Source organism: Euprymna scolopes, chromosome 34 (genome assembly GCF_053919585.1).
Source record: "Euprymna scolopes isolate OS-2025 chromosome 34, ASM5391958v1, whole genome shotgun sequence".
NCBI classification, from domain to species: domain Eukaryota; kingdom Metazoa; phylum Mollusca; class Cephalopoda; order Sepiida; family Sepiolidae; genus Euprymna; species Euprymna scolopes.
This window is the reverse complement of record NC_136515.1, coordinates 79,058,876-79,076,074: the sequence shown is the minus strand read 5'-3', so window position 1 is coordinate 79,076,074 and position 17,199 is coordinate 79,058,876. Positions and strand designations below refer to the sequence as shown.

Below are 17,199 nucleotides of genomic sequence, written 5' to 3'. Positions count from 1 at the left end.
TCACCATTAAAGTACTTGTAAAACAGGCAGAGGGATGCAACATTTCGTCGATGGGATAGAGGCTGAAGCCTAGATGACAGTTCTGGAGCTATTAGGTTGGCGACTCTCTTTTGAACCCTGTCAAGGAGTGAGAGACAAGTAGCAGATGCACCAGCCTAAATATGACAACAGTACTCCATACATGGGCGAATGGTGGCCTGATAGAGGTACAGGATACTTTCAGGTGTAAGTAGTTTTCTAGCATGGTAGAGAGAGCCCACCTCTTTCGCAGCAGCCTTGGCAATGCTCTCAATGTATCTATTCCAGTTTATGTTCCCTGTAAACATTAGGCCGAGGAGTTTAAAGGAGTACTTTCAAGTAATGTGTTCTTGGCCATTGGTATTGGTGGTAGAGAAGGTTTCTTGTAATTATTGAAGGAACCAAACTTTGTCTTAGCAGAATTGAATGTGACCATTCATTTTTGTCTCCATTCCACTACAGATTGGAGGTCATCCTCTAGTGTTTCTGCCATTTCCTTAGATATGTGTTCATTTATTTCCCCTTGTGGCTGTTATAGAGAGTGGTGTCATTGGCAAATATACCCATCTCAGAAATAATTTTATCAAGAAGATCATTTATGAATATCAGGAATAATAAAGGTCCAAGGATAGACCCTTGAGGTGCTTTTTTTTTTTTTTTTTACACGGTGGTCACCACTTATCAAGGCCTGGAAGCCACTCAGGGATAAGGGTTAATTCCAAGTACAGTACGTTAGTGTGGAGATTTGATGAAGTGTTTACTTAAGGGGGCGGTTCATTAGGAATTTGTTAACATTGGACTTGAAGACATCCAAGTTGTAGTCCGGTGGGAAGCAGGCAGACGGAACAGAGTTCCACAGGCGTGCAGTTCTAAGAAAGAAGCTTTGTTCATGGAATCCACGTTTTGATTTAGGCACAGATAAAGAGTGGGGGAAATTTTTCACAGTGGATTCAGCTAGACGGGTGTTTTTCGTGAAAGATTGGCGAGGGGGGACCAGAGATTGGAGTTCAAATGAGCACCTGCCATGGAAATAACGATAAAACAAGGATAGGCTTGCAACGTCTCTTCTGTGGGAGAGAGGTTGCAGGGTAGAGAAATAATACTCTGTCAAGGCAGGATAGGCTGTTTTTAGCAGCTCCTGCCCAGATATGGCAGCAGTATTCCATCCTAAGTACTCCCGTATTTATATCATATTGTTTAGATGTATGACTGTCGAGGACAACCTGGATTTTCCTCTTACTTAAGAAGGATTTAATTACATTATGTATTCTTCCAGTGATACCATATGATCTCATTTTCCTTAGAAGACCATCGTGCTATACCCTGCCAAAAGATATATATCTTAGATATATTGAGGACTACTGCTCTACCCTCCCTTGTTTTGTCCAGTAAACGGTATATATGTTCAGAGATTACAGTTAGGATATCTGCTGTGGAATGGGGTTGCCTAAATCCATATTGTTTGTCGGTCAGGAGTTTAGCATCTGTAAGGTGATGGACTAGAGCTTGATTAATTAAGGACTCAAATATTTTGGCGAGAAGCGGGAGAAGGCTAATGGAGTGATAATTTAATGGGTCAGTTCTTTCACAAGAATTCTTGAAGACTGATGCCACAGAAGCAGTTTTCCAGCAGTCAGGAAAGCAAGATTCATTAAGGCATTTGTTGAAAAGTTTGGAGAGAACTGGAGCCACCTCAGCAGAGCTTTTTTTTAATAGCACAGCTGGGATGAGATTGGGTCCACATGTTTTCGAGGTGTCTAGATTTTTTATGATACCATACCTGAGAAGGGGTGATTTTCAGATCATCTAGTGTGACTGTCCGTAAAGGAAAGTATGGGAGGAAGCAGTTTTGCCGGGTTCAATATGGAGTTTGAGGCAAGCCAACAGGCAAGCATGTTAGCCTTCTCGGTTGCTGTGCAAACAATCTCGTGGTTGTTTGATAGTTGGGAAATTGTTGACTGCCCATTATTTACTGTTGTAGATTTTCCAAAAATCACAGGTTCCTAATTTCTGTGCTTCGGTGTGTTTTCTGGTGGTTTCAGTGTATTCTGTCTTAGCTGTCGCTATTTCTCTCTGACAATTTCTTCTAGCTTCTATATATTTCTGTCTGTTTGACACTTTAATGATATTTAACAGTAAAATTGAACTATTTCACCTTGGTATCTATTTAAAATTCTTAACCATATGCCACCATACTGTTTCTCTTACAGTCAGAAACAATTTACACCATTAACGATTATTACACTACCACCTTACATTCATCAACTCTTAGCCTCGAGTGGTTTTTGGGGCTTGATAAGTGGTGATCCCCTTGTAAAATAATAAAATGAAAACAATGTTTGAAGTTTAATTTAAACAGTTTCAAACCAATAAATTATTACACACTAAGAAAAAAGAAATTGATTTTTTTTTTTTACTTTGAATTATTTGATTTTCATGAAAAATTCCATTTTTATTTTATATTTGTACTTAATATTTAATTTTCATTAAAGACATAAAAATAACAGGAAATTTAAATAAATTTTAACTAATATTTTTTTTTTTTTTTTTAAAATTATGACCATTTTGTACAAGAGAAAGTATAATGGTGGTCGTTCACGGCTAAGAATTCAGAATAGCTGCCATAAGGTGACATAATTTGATTTTACCTACTTAGTTTACACCGCATTTGTATTTTTGATATTCGTGCAGAATATGGCCTTGATAAGTGGTGACTGGTACCCTTTTAGGCATGATAGTGACAATTTCCTGAGCATTATTAGTTCCCCCAACAAAGGAGGAATTGGACCTATTCCTGTTCGTCCGCTTGTTTGTTCGCACTTTTTTCAATGACCACTCCTTGGATATTTTTGAAATTTTGTACAAACATTAGTCATGGTGTAAGTAAATTTTTCAGTCATGGAGGGGGACCTTGCATGCTCAGCTTTTTTTTATTTCTTGTCATGTTTGATGCAGTCATCTTAAAAGTTCTGCTTTTGAAAGAGATTACTGATTCTTTTTTTTTTTTTTTTCGAAGATTTAAATAAAGAATCATCTTTTATCATTATTGCTAGTAAAAATGCTTCCATATTCAGGAAGGGCTTCGAATGTTATCATTTATGAAGATGAGGCTTCTCGTATTGTTTAAATTAATCAGACAATTGTTTTCATTTTGAGTGTTATCTGCACAATGTTTTGGTCGATGTAGAACACCCAAATATTTATAAATGTAAAGTTCACCAAGCGCTATCACTTCCTCTTTGTTGGGCAATTTCATACCCTCTAATGTCTCTGGTTTTCGCTTTTTCATCCCTAGTAGTGCACACTTTTCCATTCCAAATTTCAATTCAATTTCCTGACTGGTTGTGTTTATCAGCTTTTCCAGTTCCTTTTTGCTTTTTCCAAATAGCTTCAGATCATCCATGTACATGAGATGGTTTATTCTTTGTTCTGTATCTGTAAACTTGTATCCGGCATTGCATTTCTTTAGTATGTAGTTGAGTGGCATCATGACTATGATAAATGGTAGTGGTGATGGTGAGTCTCCTTAAAAGATGCCTCTCTGTACTTTTATCTCAGTCAGGTGTTGTCCTCCAGCTGTCACTCCCGGTCTCCATATTTCCATTGCTTTCTCTATTAATAATCTTGTACATTCTTAGGCATTCGATTATCCATGCTTGTGGGATTCTGCTCTCTACATTCTCGTAATTATTATCATTCTGATTATTATTATTATTATGCAATGTTAATAAAAAGTCTTGTTTGTTTCAGTGAAAGCCGCCATGCTGAGAAACAGGTGAAGTACCAAACCGCAATGGCCTCAGGGAGTGGCAGTAGCACAGGCAAGAGCACATCCGCTGCGAACCTTGCAGCTGCTGCAGCAGCACCACCACCGGCAGCAGCAGCTTCTGATCCTAGCGTCGATTTTGAGCTGGACTTTAAGGTCTTCATCAACAGTGGAAAGTGGATTTTACATCCAAAGGAAAACAAAGAAGAGGATCTAAAGAAGTACGTGAGAATTCGATTTATCACCAAAAAAAAAAGTACATATTTGAGCAAAATAATTTTTAAGGATTTATTTAATTCTCTTAATTTTTGAGATGAGAATTGATAATTTGGATTATTTGGATTATTCAGACTACTGATCTCATCTTTTCAATCGATGTAACCTCCAATGATCTTCAGGTGTATCCTGTCGTACTCAGAAATATGCGTGGAATTTTGAACAGAATCGTTTATTCAATACATGGGAGTTGCATGCTGTTGTTCAGAGTTACTTCCCCTGACTTGAAGCTGTTTATTACGAAAACTACTTTCATTAATAATTCTCTACCTTACCGTTTTTCCTCATGTAGCAGTTGATTAAATAGCATTGCATTAATACATAAGACAAGTATATTTCATGATTTCACGGTACAAAGATCAGCCATATTTGTTTTCGACATAAAGAGAAGGGAAGTAATTCCTCATCCACATTTTCATCTCACAAGAAAACAATCAAAATATTGAATTTCAATTAAAACCAATGCTATCCATTTGTCATATCGAAATTAGTAACATATCCAACAATTAAAAAAAATGATAAAGTAGAAAAATTTATTATTAATGAAACGAGTTTTCAAAGTGTTTTCAAAACTTGGAATTAGACAGATCGCAGTTATCTCCCCTACTATCATGCAAATTTGTCTGTTTATTATTTAAGTATAACTTGCAATGTTTCTTTAAAAACTATTTTCATCTATAATATAAAAAGCAAAATGTGTGTGTGTTTATATGTCTGCCAGAAACTTTCGACACACATGACAGATCCTTATGAAATTGGTATCATTACGAAGCTCCGTCTCCCGGACAACAAATATCCAAAAATTGGCCAAAAAACATTAAATCCTTCACTCTCAACGGGGCCATTTTTTACAAGGGAGTGTCGGATTTTGCATCATCATTTTCATAAGTCATCATCTTTGGATTGACTACCCTTAATTTGAATGCTCGCGACTTGCTGCTATGACGTTTTTCACCTTCTTTTCCTCCTTCGCCTACCTGCCTAGCCTAGTACCATTTTATCACCTCTCACCACTCGGGCTGCCTACTGTTGTTTTAATCCCCCCACCCCTACCTCACACCTCTGGGCAATGCCGGGGACCCCCCGCTGCTACCACTTTTTTTTTTAACAACTCTCTTCACCTGGGCTGCCTACTGTTGTTTTGATTCCCCCTCCAGGGTTCCTTACTACACCACCTCTCCACACCCGGGCAACTCCAGGTACCCCTGCTAATCTATAATATAAATCTCAAACGCCTGATAGTATGTGTGTATGTTTGTCTGTCTCACTAAAACTTTTGACGCACGTGACCAACACGTGACAAAATTGGTATCGTTTGAAAGCTCAGTCTCTCAGCTGGCAAATATCCCAAAATAAACCAAAAAACATACTTCTTTTAGTAGTTTTATATGGCCTTGATTGTATCACATGGACTAAACAACTAGCCAATCACATTCATGTTTAAAAATCATGTAATGCGTTTCATTACGGGACATCGCCTGATCGAAAAAAAGAAAATATCAACTCTCCATCAAGCTACTATCCTACTCCCTCTATTTGATAAAATCAAAAGTAAAATCCTTAAACTTTTTGGCTGCAGTAAACAATCAACCACTGGCTTGTCAAAGTTATGCTTTGAGGATATGTTAGAAAGTTAAAGAGGCAGAGGAAAGCCAAGGAGAGAGTGAAGATAAATGTTTTTGATTAGACATCTCTCAACAGTTGGGCATCTATCAACAAACTTGCCCTGGATCTGAAGGTATGGTGAAAAATAAGTCACGTTGGTTCACAATTCGCACCCACCGGAAGATGAAAATCATGATTATTGCGTCATAAAAGAAAAATTTTTTAAAAAATTTATTTTTATCATTTTTCATAACTTTTGGATAATTTACTGATTTTGATTTCCATTCTGATACTGAAGAAACTTTTGTTATTTTTTTATGAATTTTTTACCATAAAAAATTTTTTATTATGAAATGATTGTTTTTTTTTTGTTAAACATTTACTTTATAAAAAAAAACTCCCCAACTTTTCTCTTCTAGAGTTGCTAAGAAGCCTGAAACCTCACCGATTCCTAGCAGAAAAAAGATGAAACGCCAGGAATCCAATTCTGCTCTTTACAGTCATGCATCCCATGCGAAGAAAGCTCCTCCATTGCAGCAACCATCTGTGGAGAACACCATCTTCTTTTTACCGGGTCTGGACGTACGAGTACGTATCTTATCAGAGCTATTTTTCACATACATCACAGTATGTATGGGGGGATGTGTTCCAAATGTAGTGCCTCCTATTTTTTTGATACCACCAGAATGGATCAGGGAGGGATTGCAAATTGCATTGTTATGGTGACTGAACTTATGCATTCATGATGTGAAAGTTTTGTTTCTCTGTTGCAAGAAAGTAACCCATCATGGATGTGCATCAGAAGCAGAGATTTGTCATTGATGCCTTGAATTCCTGGAAAAGATGCATTGAAAATAGTGGTGACTATGTATAAAAATAAATTCTGGAGCCCAAAAGGTTGGTCGTTTTAATAGTACTGCTCCTGTCTTTGTACATCTTTAACTTTCTGAGTTAAAAAAAAAAAAATAGGAGGCTTTACTTTTGGAATGACCTTCGTATTTATACAAACATTTGACGTATATATTTATGCAAACATTTCACGTATATATTTATACAAACATTTCACGTCTTTATTTATGCAAACATTTCACGTATATATTTATACAAACATTTTTCACGTATATATTTATGCAAACATTTCACGTATCTCTCAGTATGTATTTATGCAATCATAACGTTTATATTATCTGATTTCTGTAGGCTACTGTTCTCATCTTGAGTGTTATTTTCACATTTTGGGTTTTTAGCGTAATGGATAAAGTATATATATATATAATATTTTTATTCATATAGACAAATATTACATTGTCGCTACACTGAACATACTAATGTTTTGGACAACATCTTTAATTACCTTATTTTAATTCATGAGTTTTATCTCTTGAATACCCTTAACTTGGTATATATATATATATATATATATATATATATATATATATATATATATATATTTGCAGTTAAATTATGTGCATTCCTATAATATAGCTCATAACCTAAATAAATTATGTATCAATCTTATGTAAAAACCTCAATTATTTTCAAAACTATACTGTTTCAGAACTGCCTTCATCTCATAAAATTATTTTTATCTGCAAGATTTACATGTATTTTAAACATCGTATGGTCCGATTGTGATTAAATCAAGAGAAAATTTTGATGATTTTTTTCGGATTATTTTATTTATAAAACATTTATTATACAAGTCGCCCAATTGCAGCTAAATGGCTGCATATAGTGAAAGAAAAGCGAGTAAGTACAGTGTATTTAACATAATTTTTATTTACATGAAAGAAACAAAAACAGTGGAAACAGTAACAGCAAGGAAGTGTTCAACACGAAAGTATTTGAAGTTATAGGATTTCTTTATACACCACGTTTTTTTGTTTTTTTTTTACACAGGCATCACCACATTATCAAGGCCAAGAGACCACTCAAGGATAAGGGTTAAAGAGTGTACAGTAGAAATTGGACAATATAGTAATCATTTATAATGAAAATTCGGTAAATTTGTTAACTTATATGGAATGGCTCATCAAGAACTTATTTACGTTAGACTTGAACACAACCATCTTGTAGTCAGCCGGAAAGCAGGAAAACGGAAAACAATTCCACAGGCGTGCTGTTCTAAGAAAGAAGCTTTGTTCATGGAATCTACGTTTAGGTTTAGGCACAGATAAAGAGTGGGAGGAATTATTGATAGTGTTTCCAGTTAGACGAGTGTTTCTTGTGAAAGTTTGGCGAGGGGGGACCATAGACTGAAGCTCAGTCGTACACTTTCCATGAAAATAATAATACATCAGAGACAAACTCGCAACATATCTTCTGTGAGATAGAAGTTGCAGGGAAGAGAAAAGGATATCTCCTATGAGGCTACGGAGTCTATTTTGAACTCTATCAAGGCAGGACAAGTCCTTTCTAGCAGCTCCTGCCCACATGTGGCAACAGTATTCCATCCTTGGACGTACCTGGCTCTTATATAGATAGAGAATAGCATCAGCAGTGAGATATCTACTGGATCTACAGAAAGATCCCACCATTTTTCCAGCGGCCTTGGCAACAGATTTGATGTACGTGTTCCATTTAAGATCAGGAGTAATGGTCAAGCCCAGAAGCTTGTCAAAACTTGAGGCCTCCTGAAGACGAGAGCCATTCATTTCAATTGATGCCAGATTTGGATCAGAATGTTGATGTAAAGAGAGAAGCTTGGTTTTAGATGCATTAAAAGTAACCAGCCACTCCTTTCCCCATTGTACAGCGTGATCAAGATCAGAGGAGAGAGAATCGGAGAGAACTTGGTCGTTTACTGTCTTAGATGTGCTACCATAGAGGGTAGTGTCATCAGCATAAATGTCTACAAATAATGTAAGGATGTGATTTGGAAGATCATTAATGTAGATCAGGAAAAGAGTTGGGCCCAGGATGGACTCCTGAGGGACTCCAGCATTAATACTGTGAGCTTCTGATTTTTGCCCCTCAACTACTACTCTTATGAACCTATCAGAAAGAAATGATTTAATAATTGAGAAGACATTTCCAGCTATATCATAGCTAGAGATCTTGTGAAGTAAACCTTTATTCCATACCCTATCCAAGGCCTTAGATATGTCAAGAGCAATTGCCCTAGAAAGGTCGCCTCCATTGAGAGATTTGCTAATCCTATGAGATATAACTGTAAGCACATCTGCTGTAGATCTAGCAGAACGGAAACCATATTGAGTGTCACTAAGAAGGTTATTTTTGTTGAGATGGTTGATTACTTCTGTATTTAACAGATTCCAGCAACTTACTCATGATGCACAGGGGACTTGGTCGCAAAGGGTAGAATTAGCTGCAAAGTTCTTGGCAAAGGGTTTGGCTTTGTCTGATGCTGACGAGATTACCTCAGGTCCATTTATGATAGTTGGGATAGAGCACACACTTCTGTTCAGGATTCTGTTTGCTATTTGCCAAAACTGGTGGGAACCAAGCCGCTGCTCAGCTACTTTGGACTTGACGGATTGAGCATACAACTTTCTTGTGTTCTTTATTACTTTCTTACAATGGTTGCTGGCAGTTCTGAAAGCGGCTTTAGTTTCCATACATCTATTACGTTGGAAGCAGTGGAAAAAGTGATTTCTGTGCGCAATGGCAGCAGCACATTCTGGAGAGAACCATGGCTGGCTGTTAGGTTTTGTTGGAACTTTTTCGAGCGTATGAAACGGTCTATACCTACAATTAACCATTCCATCAGGTCTGATACTATAGAGGACACATCCTTTTTAAACATGGAACGCAGAGGTAGATCCGATATAAATGTACAGAAGCTATCCCAGTCAGCCATAGTGTATTGATATACTGTACGATGGAGAGATACGTCTGGGGACTTACATTTCATTTTTATCTTAACTGATATAACAGAGTGGTCGGAAGATCCAAGAGGAGACAGAACAGAAACTGAACATAGTTCAGGGCAAGTTGTGAGAAAAAGGTCTAGTAGACTCGCATACTGGCCATCATTGTCGGACACACGGGTGGGTTCGTGAACAATCTGAGTGAGGTCATAAGCAATGGAGAAATCATGACAGAACCTCCCCTCATCATCGGTCTTGTTTGAGTGGGTCAACCATTCGACATTGTGAACATTGAAGTCTCCACATATGTGAATGTTAGCTGAAGGATAAGCAGATAGGACTTGATCAATTTTCTCAGATATGCTTTTAAAGATAGTAACTCCGCTGTTGTTGGAGGGATTTTTTTACAGTCACTTTTTTCAGAGCAAAGATCAGATCGTCTGGGTTTCTTATCCGCGATGCAACTACATACAGTTATATAGATATATAGCTACAGGGATTGAGAACGCACTAAAAATGTGATTTTTTTTTTTGGTCAGTTTTGCATGCATTTTTTTTCGCATTTTTTTTCACATTTCCATACACCAAACATGAATATAAATATTACTAAAACATCCGCTGGGTCATAAGCTTCATTTCGGTACCTAAGTTGCCTGGGTGGGTTGCTTGTAGGCTGAGATAAACCGCATCACACACACACACACACACACATACAGTAGGAAAATTTATATATAGATTTATAAAACATTTATTTTATTTATAAAACAATATTTATTTTACTTGTAAGACATTATTTATTTTATTTATAAAACATTTGATTTATAAAATATTTTTATTTACAAAACAATATTTACTTTATTTATAATACATTTGTTTGATTTATAAAACATTAATTTTATTTCTAAAACTTTACTTATTTAAAAAAAATTTTTCAGGTCCACTATAACTCTAAAACGAGTACTTTGGATTCTCCAGCCGCCAAACCACCGGGCTTTTCGGCCAATTTGGCCCAAGAAGTCATGGCGGATAAAGATGCTGGTTCAATACCCAGCATAAAACGGTCTGGAGTTAAAAAAGCCAATCTTTATGCTTGGGTTTTCCTCCAGTCATTACCCGAGGTATGATCCATGTTATTTTTTTTTTTATATGATCCATGTTTTTTTTTTTTTTTTATGATCCATGTTTTTTTTTTTTTTGTTATGATCAATGTTTTTTTTGTTTTTTTTGTTATGATCCATGTTATTTTTTTTATATGATCCATGTTTTTTTTTTTGTTATGATCAATGTTTTTTTTTATACTCCATGTTTTTTTTTTTTCTGTACTGTTATTGTTATTTGGTCATTTATTATTTTAAAAAAATTTTCTTTTAGTGGAATCTCTGAACTGCAGAAGTCAACAGTCAGTATTTTGGACAGTTACTTCTAACTCTCCATATGAAGTAAATTGGGGACATCTACGGATTTGGAGGTCTCTTTTTGGGGTTCCACTTTGGAAGGAAAATTTTTAGGGAGAGCCAGTCTTAGAGAAACATTTCTAATGAAAATTGTTTTTATTAGAAATTAAATGGTAGAGAGCGATAGAAATGTTATATGAACACAAAAAAAAAAATGATTTCAAAAGCAGAAATTTGTATAAAAAAATATTTTTTATGTTTAAAGTAGAAGTTTACATAAGATACATATGATAGGAAAAGGTGTATTTAATATTTAATATTTTATTTTGATATTTCAAGCAGTTCTTCACTCTTGATCAAAAAATGTAGCAAAATAAAAATGAAAGTTGTTGGAAAAACCAGAAATTTGTTTTTTTGGGCTGCGTTCATTCCTTTCAAAAACTTTCCAAATAGCCCACGTGAATTTTTGTAACTGTTTGTTAAAGAGAAATGTTGTATTTTATTTTTATTTTTTAAATATTTTAATGCATTACCATTTGTTTAAATAGGCATTAACATGAAGATGCAACTGATTCCGATATAATAAATGATTATAAACCGAAAGGAATGTGTTAAATGGAAAATAATATTATTAATAATGATAATATTGATGATGGTTATAATAATGTTATTAATAATGATAATATTGATGACGTTTATAATAATATTATTAATAATGATAATATTAATGATGGTTATAATAATATTATTAATAATGATAATATTGATGATGGTTATAATAATATTATTAAAATGATAATATCGATGATAGTTATAATATTATTAATAATGATAATATTGATGATGGTTATAATATTATTAATAATGATAATATTGATGATGGTTATAATAATATTATTAAAATGATAATATTGATGATGGTTATAATAATATTATTAAAATGATAATATTGATGATGGTTATAATAATATTATTAAAATGATAATATTGATGATGGTTATAATAATATTATTAAAATGATAATATTGATGATGGTTATAATAATATTATTAAAATGATAATATTGATGATGGTTATAATAATATTATTAAAATGATAATATTGATGATGGTTATAATAATATTATTAAAATGATAATATTGATGATGGTTATAATAATATTATTAAAATGATAATATTGATGATGGTTATAATAATATTATTAATAATGATAATATTGATGATGGTTATGATAATATTATTAATAATGATAATATTGATGATGGTTATAATAATATTATTAATAATGATAATATTGATGATGGTTATGATAATATTATTAATAATGATAATATTGATGATGGTTATAATAATATTATTAATAATGATAATATTGATGATGGTTATAATAATATTATTAATAATGATAATATTGATGATGGTTATAATAATATTATTAATAATGATAATATTGATGATAGTCATAATAATATTATTAATAATGATAATATTGATGATGGTTATGATAATATTATTAAAATGATTATATTGATGATGGTTATAATATTATTAAAATGATAATATTGATGATAGTCATAATAATATTATTAATAATGATAATATTGATGATGGTTATAATAATATTATTAATAATGATAATATTGATGATGGTTATAATAATATTATTAAAATGATAATATTGATGATGGTTATAATAATATTATTAAAATGATTATATTGATGATGGTTATAATATTATTAATAATGATAATATTGATGATGGTTATAATAATATTATTAAAATGATAATATTGATGATGGTTATAATAATATTGTTAAAATGATTATATTGATGATGGTTATAATATTATTAATAATGATAATATTGATGATGGTTATAATAATATTATTAAAATGATAATATTGATGATGGTTATAATAATATTATTAAAATGATAATATTGATGATGGTTATAATAATATTATTAAAATGATTATATTGATGATGGTTATAATAATATTATTAAAATGATAATATTGATGATGGTTATAATAATATTATTAAAATGATTATATTGATGATGGTTATAATAATATTATTAAAATGATTATATTGATGAGGGTTATAATATTATTAAAATGATAATATTGATGATGGTTATAATAATATTATTAATAATGATAATATTGATGATGGTTATAATAATATTATTAATAATGATAATATTGATGATGGTTATAATATTATTAATGATGGTTATAATAATATTAATGATGGTTATAATAATATTATTAAAATGATAATATTGATGATGGTTATAATATTATTAATAATGGTTATAATAATATTAATAATGATAATATTGATGATGGTTATAATAATATTATTAAAATGATTATATTGATGATGGTTATAATATTATTAATAATGATAATATTGATGATAGTCATAATAATATTATTAATAATGATAATATTGATGATGGTTATAATAATATTATAAAAATGATAATATTGTTGATGGTTATAATAATATTATTAAAATGATAATATTGATGATGGTTATAATAATATTATTAATAGCAATAATAATTTGTTTTTGGTGTTGGTTTACTCACCTTCATGCCAAGCAATACATATCACCACTTGGATGTAAGACCATGCTTAAGAAGATTAACAAGATGTTGGTTTATGTTACATTTGAACGTCAGCATTTGTTGGGGATATGTACATTGAGGGGACACAAGGGCAATGAGTTCATCAGAGCACATTCTATTAAAATACTTTTAAAACAGGCACAGGGATGCAGCATTGTGACGATGGAACAAGGGTTGGGGCCTAGTTGACAAAGTGGGATATATTAGATTGAAGACTCTTTTTTGAACCCCATCCAAGAGGGAGAGACTAGTGGTAGATGCACCAACCCAGATGTGGCAACAATACTCCATGCATAATAAAATGTTTATGTGATGGACATGAGTAATTATTATTATTATTTGAACCACACTCCCATTGTCAAGTGTACTCATAAATATACGTACATACAGACATTCTAATATATATATATATATATATATATATATATATATATATATATATATATATATCGTGAGCCTGTCTCTCCTTTATCGTTATTTTTATGGCAAATCCTCATCTGAACTCTAATCTATGGTCCCTCTACACCAAACTGTTACGAAAAACACTCGTCTATCTGAAACTACTATCAGTAATTTCCTCCACTCTTTATCTGTGCCTTAACCTAAACGTAGATTTCATGAAGAAAGCTTCTTTCTTAGAACTGCACGCCCGTGGAACCCTCTTTCGTTTCTCTTTGTTCCCACTGACTACAATATGGTCATCATCAAGTCCAATGTGAACAAGTTCTTGATGAGCTGTCCTCTTAAGTAATCCAATTTACCATATTTTTTACTATTAACGATTACTACGATATTGTCCCATTGACTACCGTACACTCATTAACCCTTATCCTCGAGTGGCCTCCGGACCTTGATAAGTGGTAACTCCATTGTATATATATATATATATATATATATATATATATATATATATATATATATAGTCTTGGTAGTTTTTTAACCTTTAAAACTATAGAAAAACAAAAAAATGTTTAATTTTTATATCTTTTTATCATTCGTTATAAAACTATTTAGTCAGTAAGTCATTTAATAACCTGCAATCTCTGCATCAACTAGCTCTCTCGAATTCACTATAGTACTAATGGTAATTTAAGGGATCATCAGTTGTTTACCATAAAACACTGTTTCGGGGATTTATATATATATATATATATATATATATATATATACACACACACACATTACCAAACAAATATACTAAGATATATTTATATGCATACCTATAATAAAGTATGTAGATAAGTGGAGATATGAAACCAGAATATGGATAAAAGGACACATATATATATATATATATATATATATATATATATATATATATATATATATTGGTGTTGGGATGATTAATTGGAATCGAAAATTAAAAAAACTCTGAACTTTTTGGGGTATCAGAATCGGAAAAATTTTCCGATGCCAAAAAATGATTCTTTTTATTGCATATCAACAAACAAATATTATTTGGCTCTCATATTGAGTGTGATTTTCACAATGTTTCATTCAATGTAACCTCTGACCTTCTTCAGAATATATATATATATATATATATTTTTTTATATTTTTTATTTTTCTAATATATTTTCCTATATAGTCTGATTATGTCATTATTATATCTTGTTTTTTTTCATTTGTTGATTTTTCTGATTTTTTTCTCCTCTATATCATCATAATATTATGTTTTTTTTCTATCTCTCTTGCTTACAGGAAATGGTCATTAGCCCTTATTTGCTAGATTTCTTAGAGCAGGCATTGGAACCCTTACCATTATCTCAGCCATTTTCAACGAAAAAAGGTAATGGATTCTTTTATGATTTTGACAATGTTGTTGTTTTTATGGAATAAAAGAATAAAAGAATGCTTTTTTTATCCTTGCATCATGGTCTTCGGCTGAACACAAGTGTTCTGAGCAAGTTAGCCAAACAGTGGATTGATCAGGTTGGTCTTACATTAAGCAGCAAGACACGGCACCCTGTCATACCAACCATAATACCTGCTCTGGTTGTCCAAGAACATGAAATTTGACCTCCCACCTTGCCTGGCTCACATTCCCCTTGACGACTTTGTGTAGGGTATGCTGGAATGAGACTCTGACAGATTCAGTTAACATATCTTTTATTTCTTCTGTAATTTCTGACTTTTACCTGGACATGTACACATATATGTAAAGTTATAAAATATATATGGCGATTAAGCTACACTGAATATTCCGTGTTTCATCCACTCTAGGATTCTTCAGGCTTATGCACCTCAGCCTGAAGAATCCTAGAGTGGATGAAACGCGGAATATTCAGTGTAGCTTAATCGCCATATATATTTTATAACTTACTAACTAGCTCTACCTACGTATTGAGCACTTTTGAAGTAAATACTTAAAGTTTATGCATAAATTTATACTTTCGTATATTAATTTTATGCGATTAAATGAAGTAGTTATATATATATATATATATATACGTACATATATATATGGACACGTACATATATATATATATATATATTACTGAATTACACGAACTCAGTATATTACATACAAGTTTATATATATATATATATATATATATGTATAAATATGTTTACGGTAAGAGTTGCGTAATCTCCAACCAAATTTCAGTCAGCATTGTTTAATTCCACTGGCAGGTAGAAATTCAAGACAATTTTGTAATTATTGCCTCCATTCAGTTTCGAATGCATGCATAATTGTGAGGCAAGGGTTGCGCAATCTCCAAACACACATTCCTGAATCAGCCCTGCTTGAAACCAATGGCAAGTAGAGGTTCATGATGACTGGAAACAATGCCGAGAAAAAATTTTTTTTTAATTTTTTTTCTTTTTATTACATTTTCACCCCAAGCAAGGCAGAGTGCCACTTTTATATAGGAGGCTACCATCTGAGACATAATTGCATGGATACTATGTAGCGAGTTGTGCAGCAAGATGTCTGTTTACATTACACTTGAACTTCTGCATGTCAGTACAGTTGGGGAAGCAGGAATCCAGAAGGGAATTCCAAAGTCTAGCAGTTCTGGGAAAGAAACTATTAGAGTAGAAGGTTTTCTTGCATCTGGAGATCTCTACTGTATAAAGGTGGGATTTTGCTGCATGTTGGGTTTGTCGGGGGTGGGGGGGTTGTTTACATTGAGAGGGTACAAGGAATTGTAGTTCGTCGAAGCACTTACTATTGAAATACTTGTAAAACAGTATTTTAGTATTCCCAAAAAGCCATCCATCTGGTCCCGGCCGGATGTAACAGAGCTGGCGACGTGTATTTAGCAGCAGCAGCAATATGACACATCTGCAAATGACCTTACCTGTGTATGAGTTGATGTCCTAGCGGAGGAAGAGAAGGGAAAGAAAAGCGGAGAGAGAAAGAAAGGATAAATGTGGATGGAAAGTGACAGAAAAGCATATGTGAGGTGACAGTGAGGAACTATGTGTGCAAATAGAGGGGTTGGAAGCATGAGTCAGTGCGAGAAGAACATTTCTGAACTTCATGCAAAAAAGAAATGGTTGGATGACACTGTACTGTTGGGTAAGCTGCAGATATAGCAGTGGAAAGAAAAAAGACACGATTCAGTGAGAGTACTGGCATGACATTGACATGTGGCCACATGGTAGCGTGAGAGACTTTTAAAGCATGTGACCGACATGGCAGAGTTTTCTTAACTACAGAGTGAATA

General features: G+C 32.8%; 1 protein-coding gene across 1 annotated transcript in view; it reads left to right on the top strand.

Moving 5' to 3' along the window:
• Positions 1 to 17,199, top strand: part of LOC145259303 (bridge-like lipid transfer protein family member 1) — a 454,810-nt gene that overhangs the window by 269,698 nt on the left and 167,913 nt on the right. The window contains 4 exon segments of the mRNA XM_080117188.1: positions 3,769 to 4,005; positions 6,085 to 6,253; positions 10,431 to 10,613; positions 15,227 to 15,314. Of these exon segments, the coding sequence (XP_079973314.1) occupies positions 3,769 to 4,005; positions 6,085 to 6,253; positions 10,431 to 10,613; positions 15,227 to 15,314 (677 nt within the window).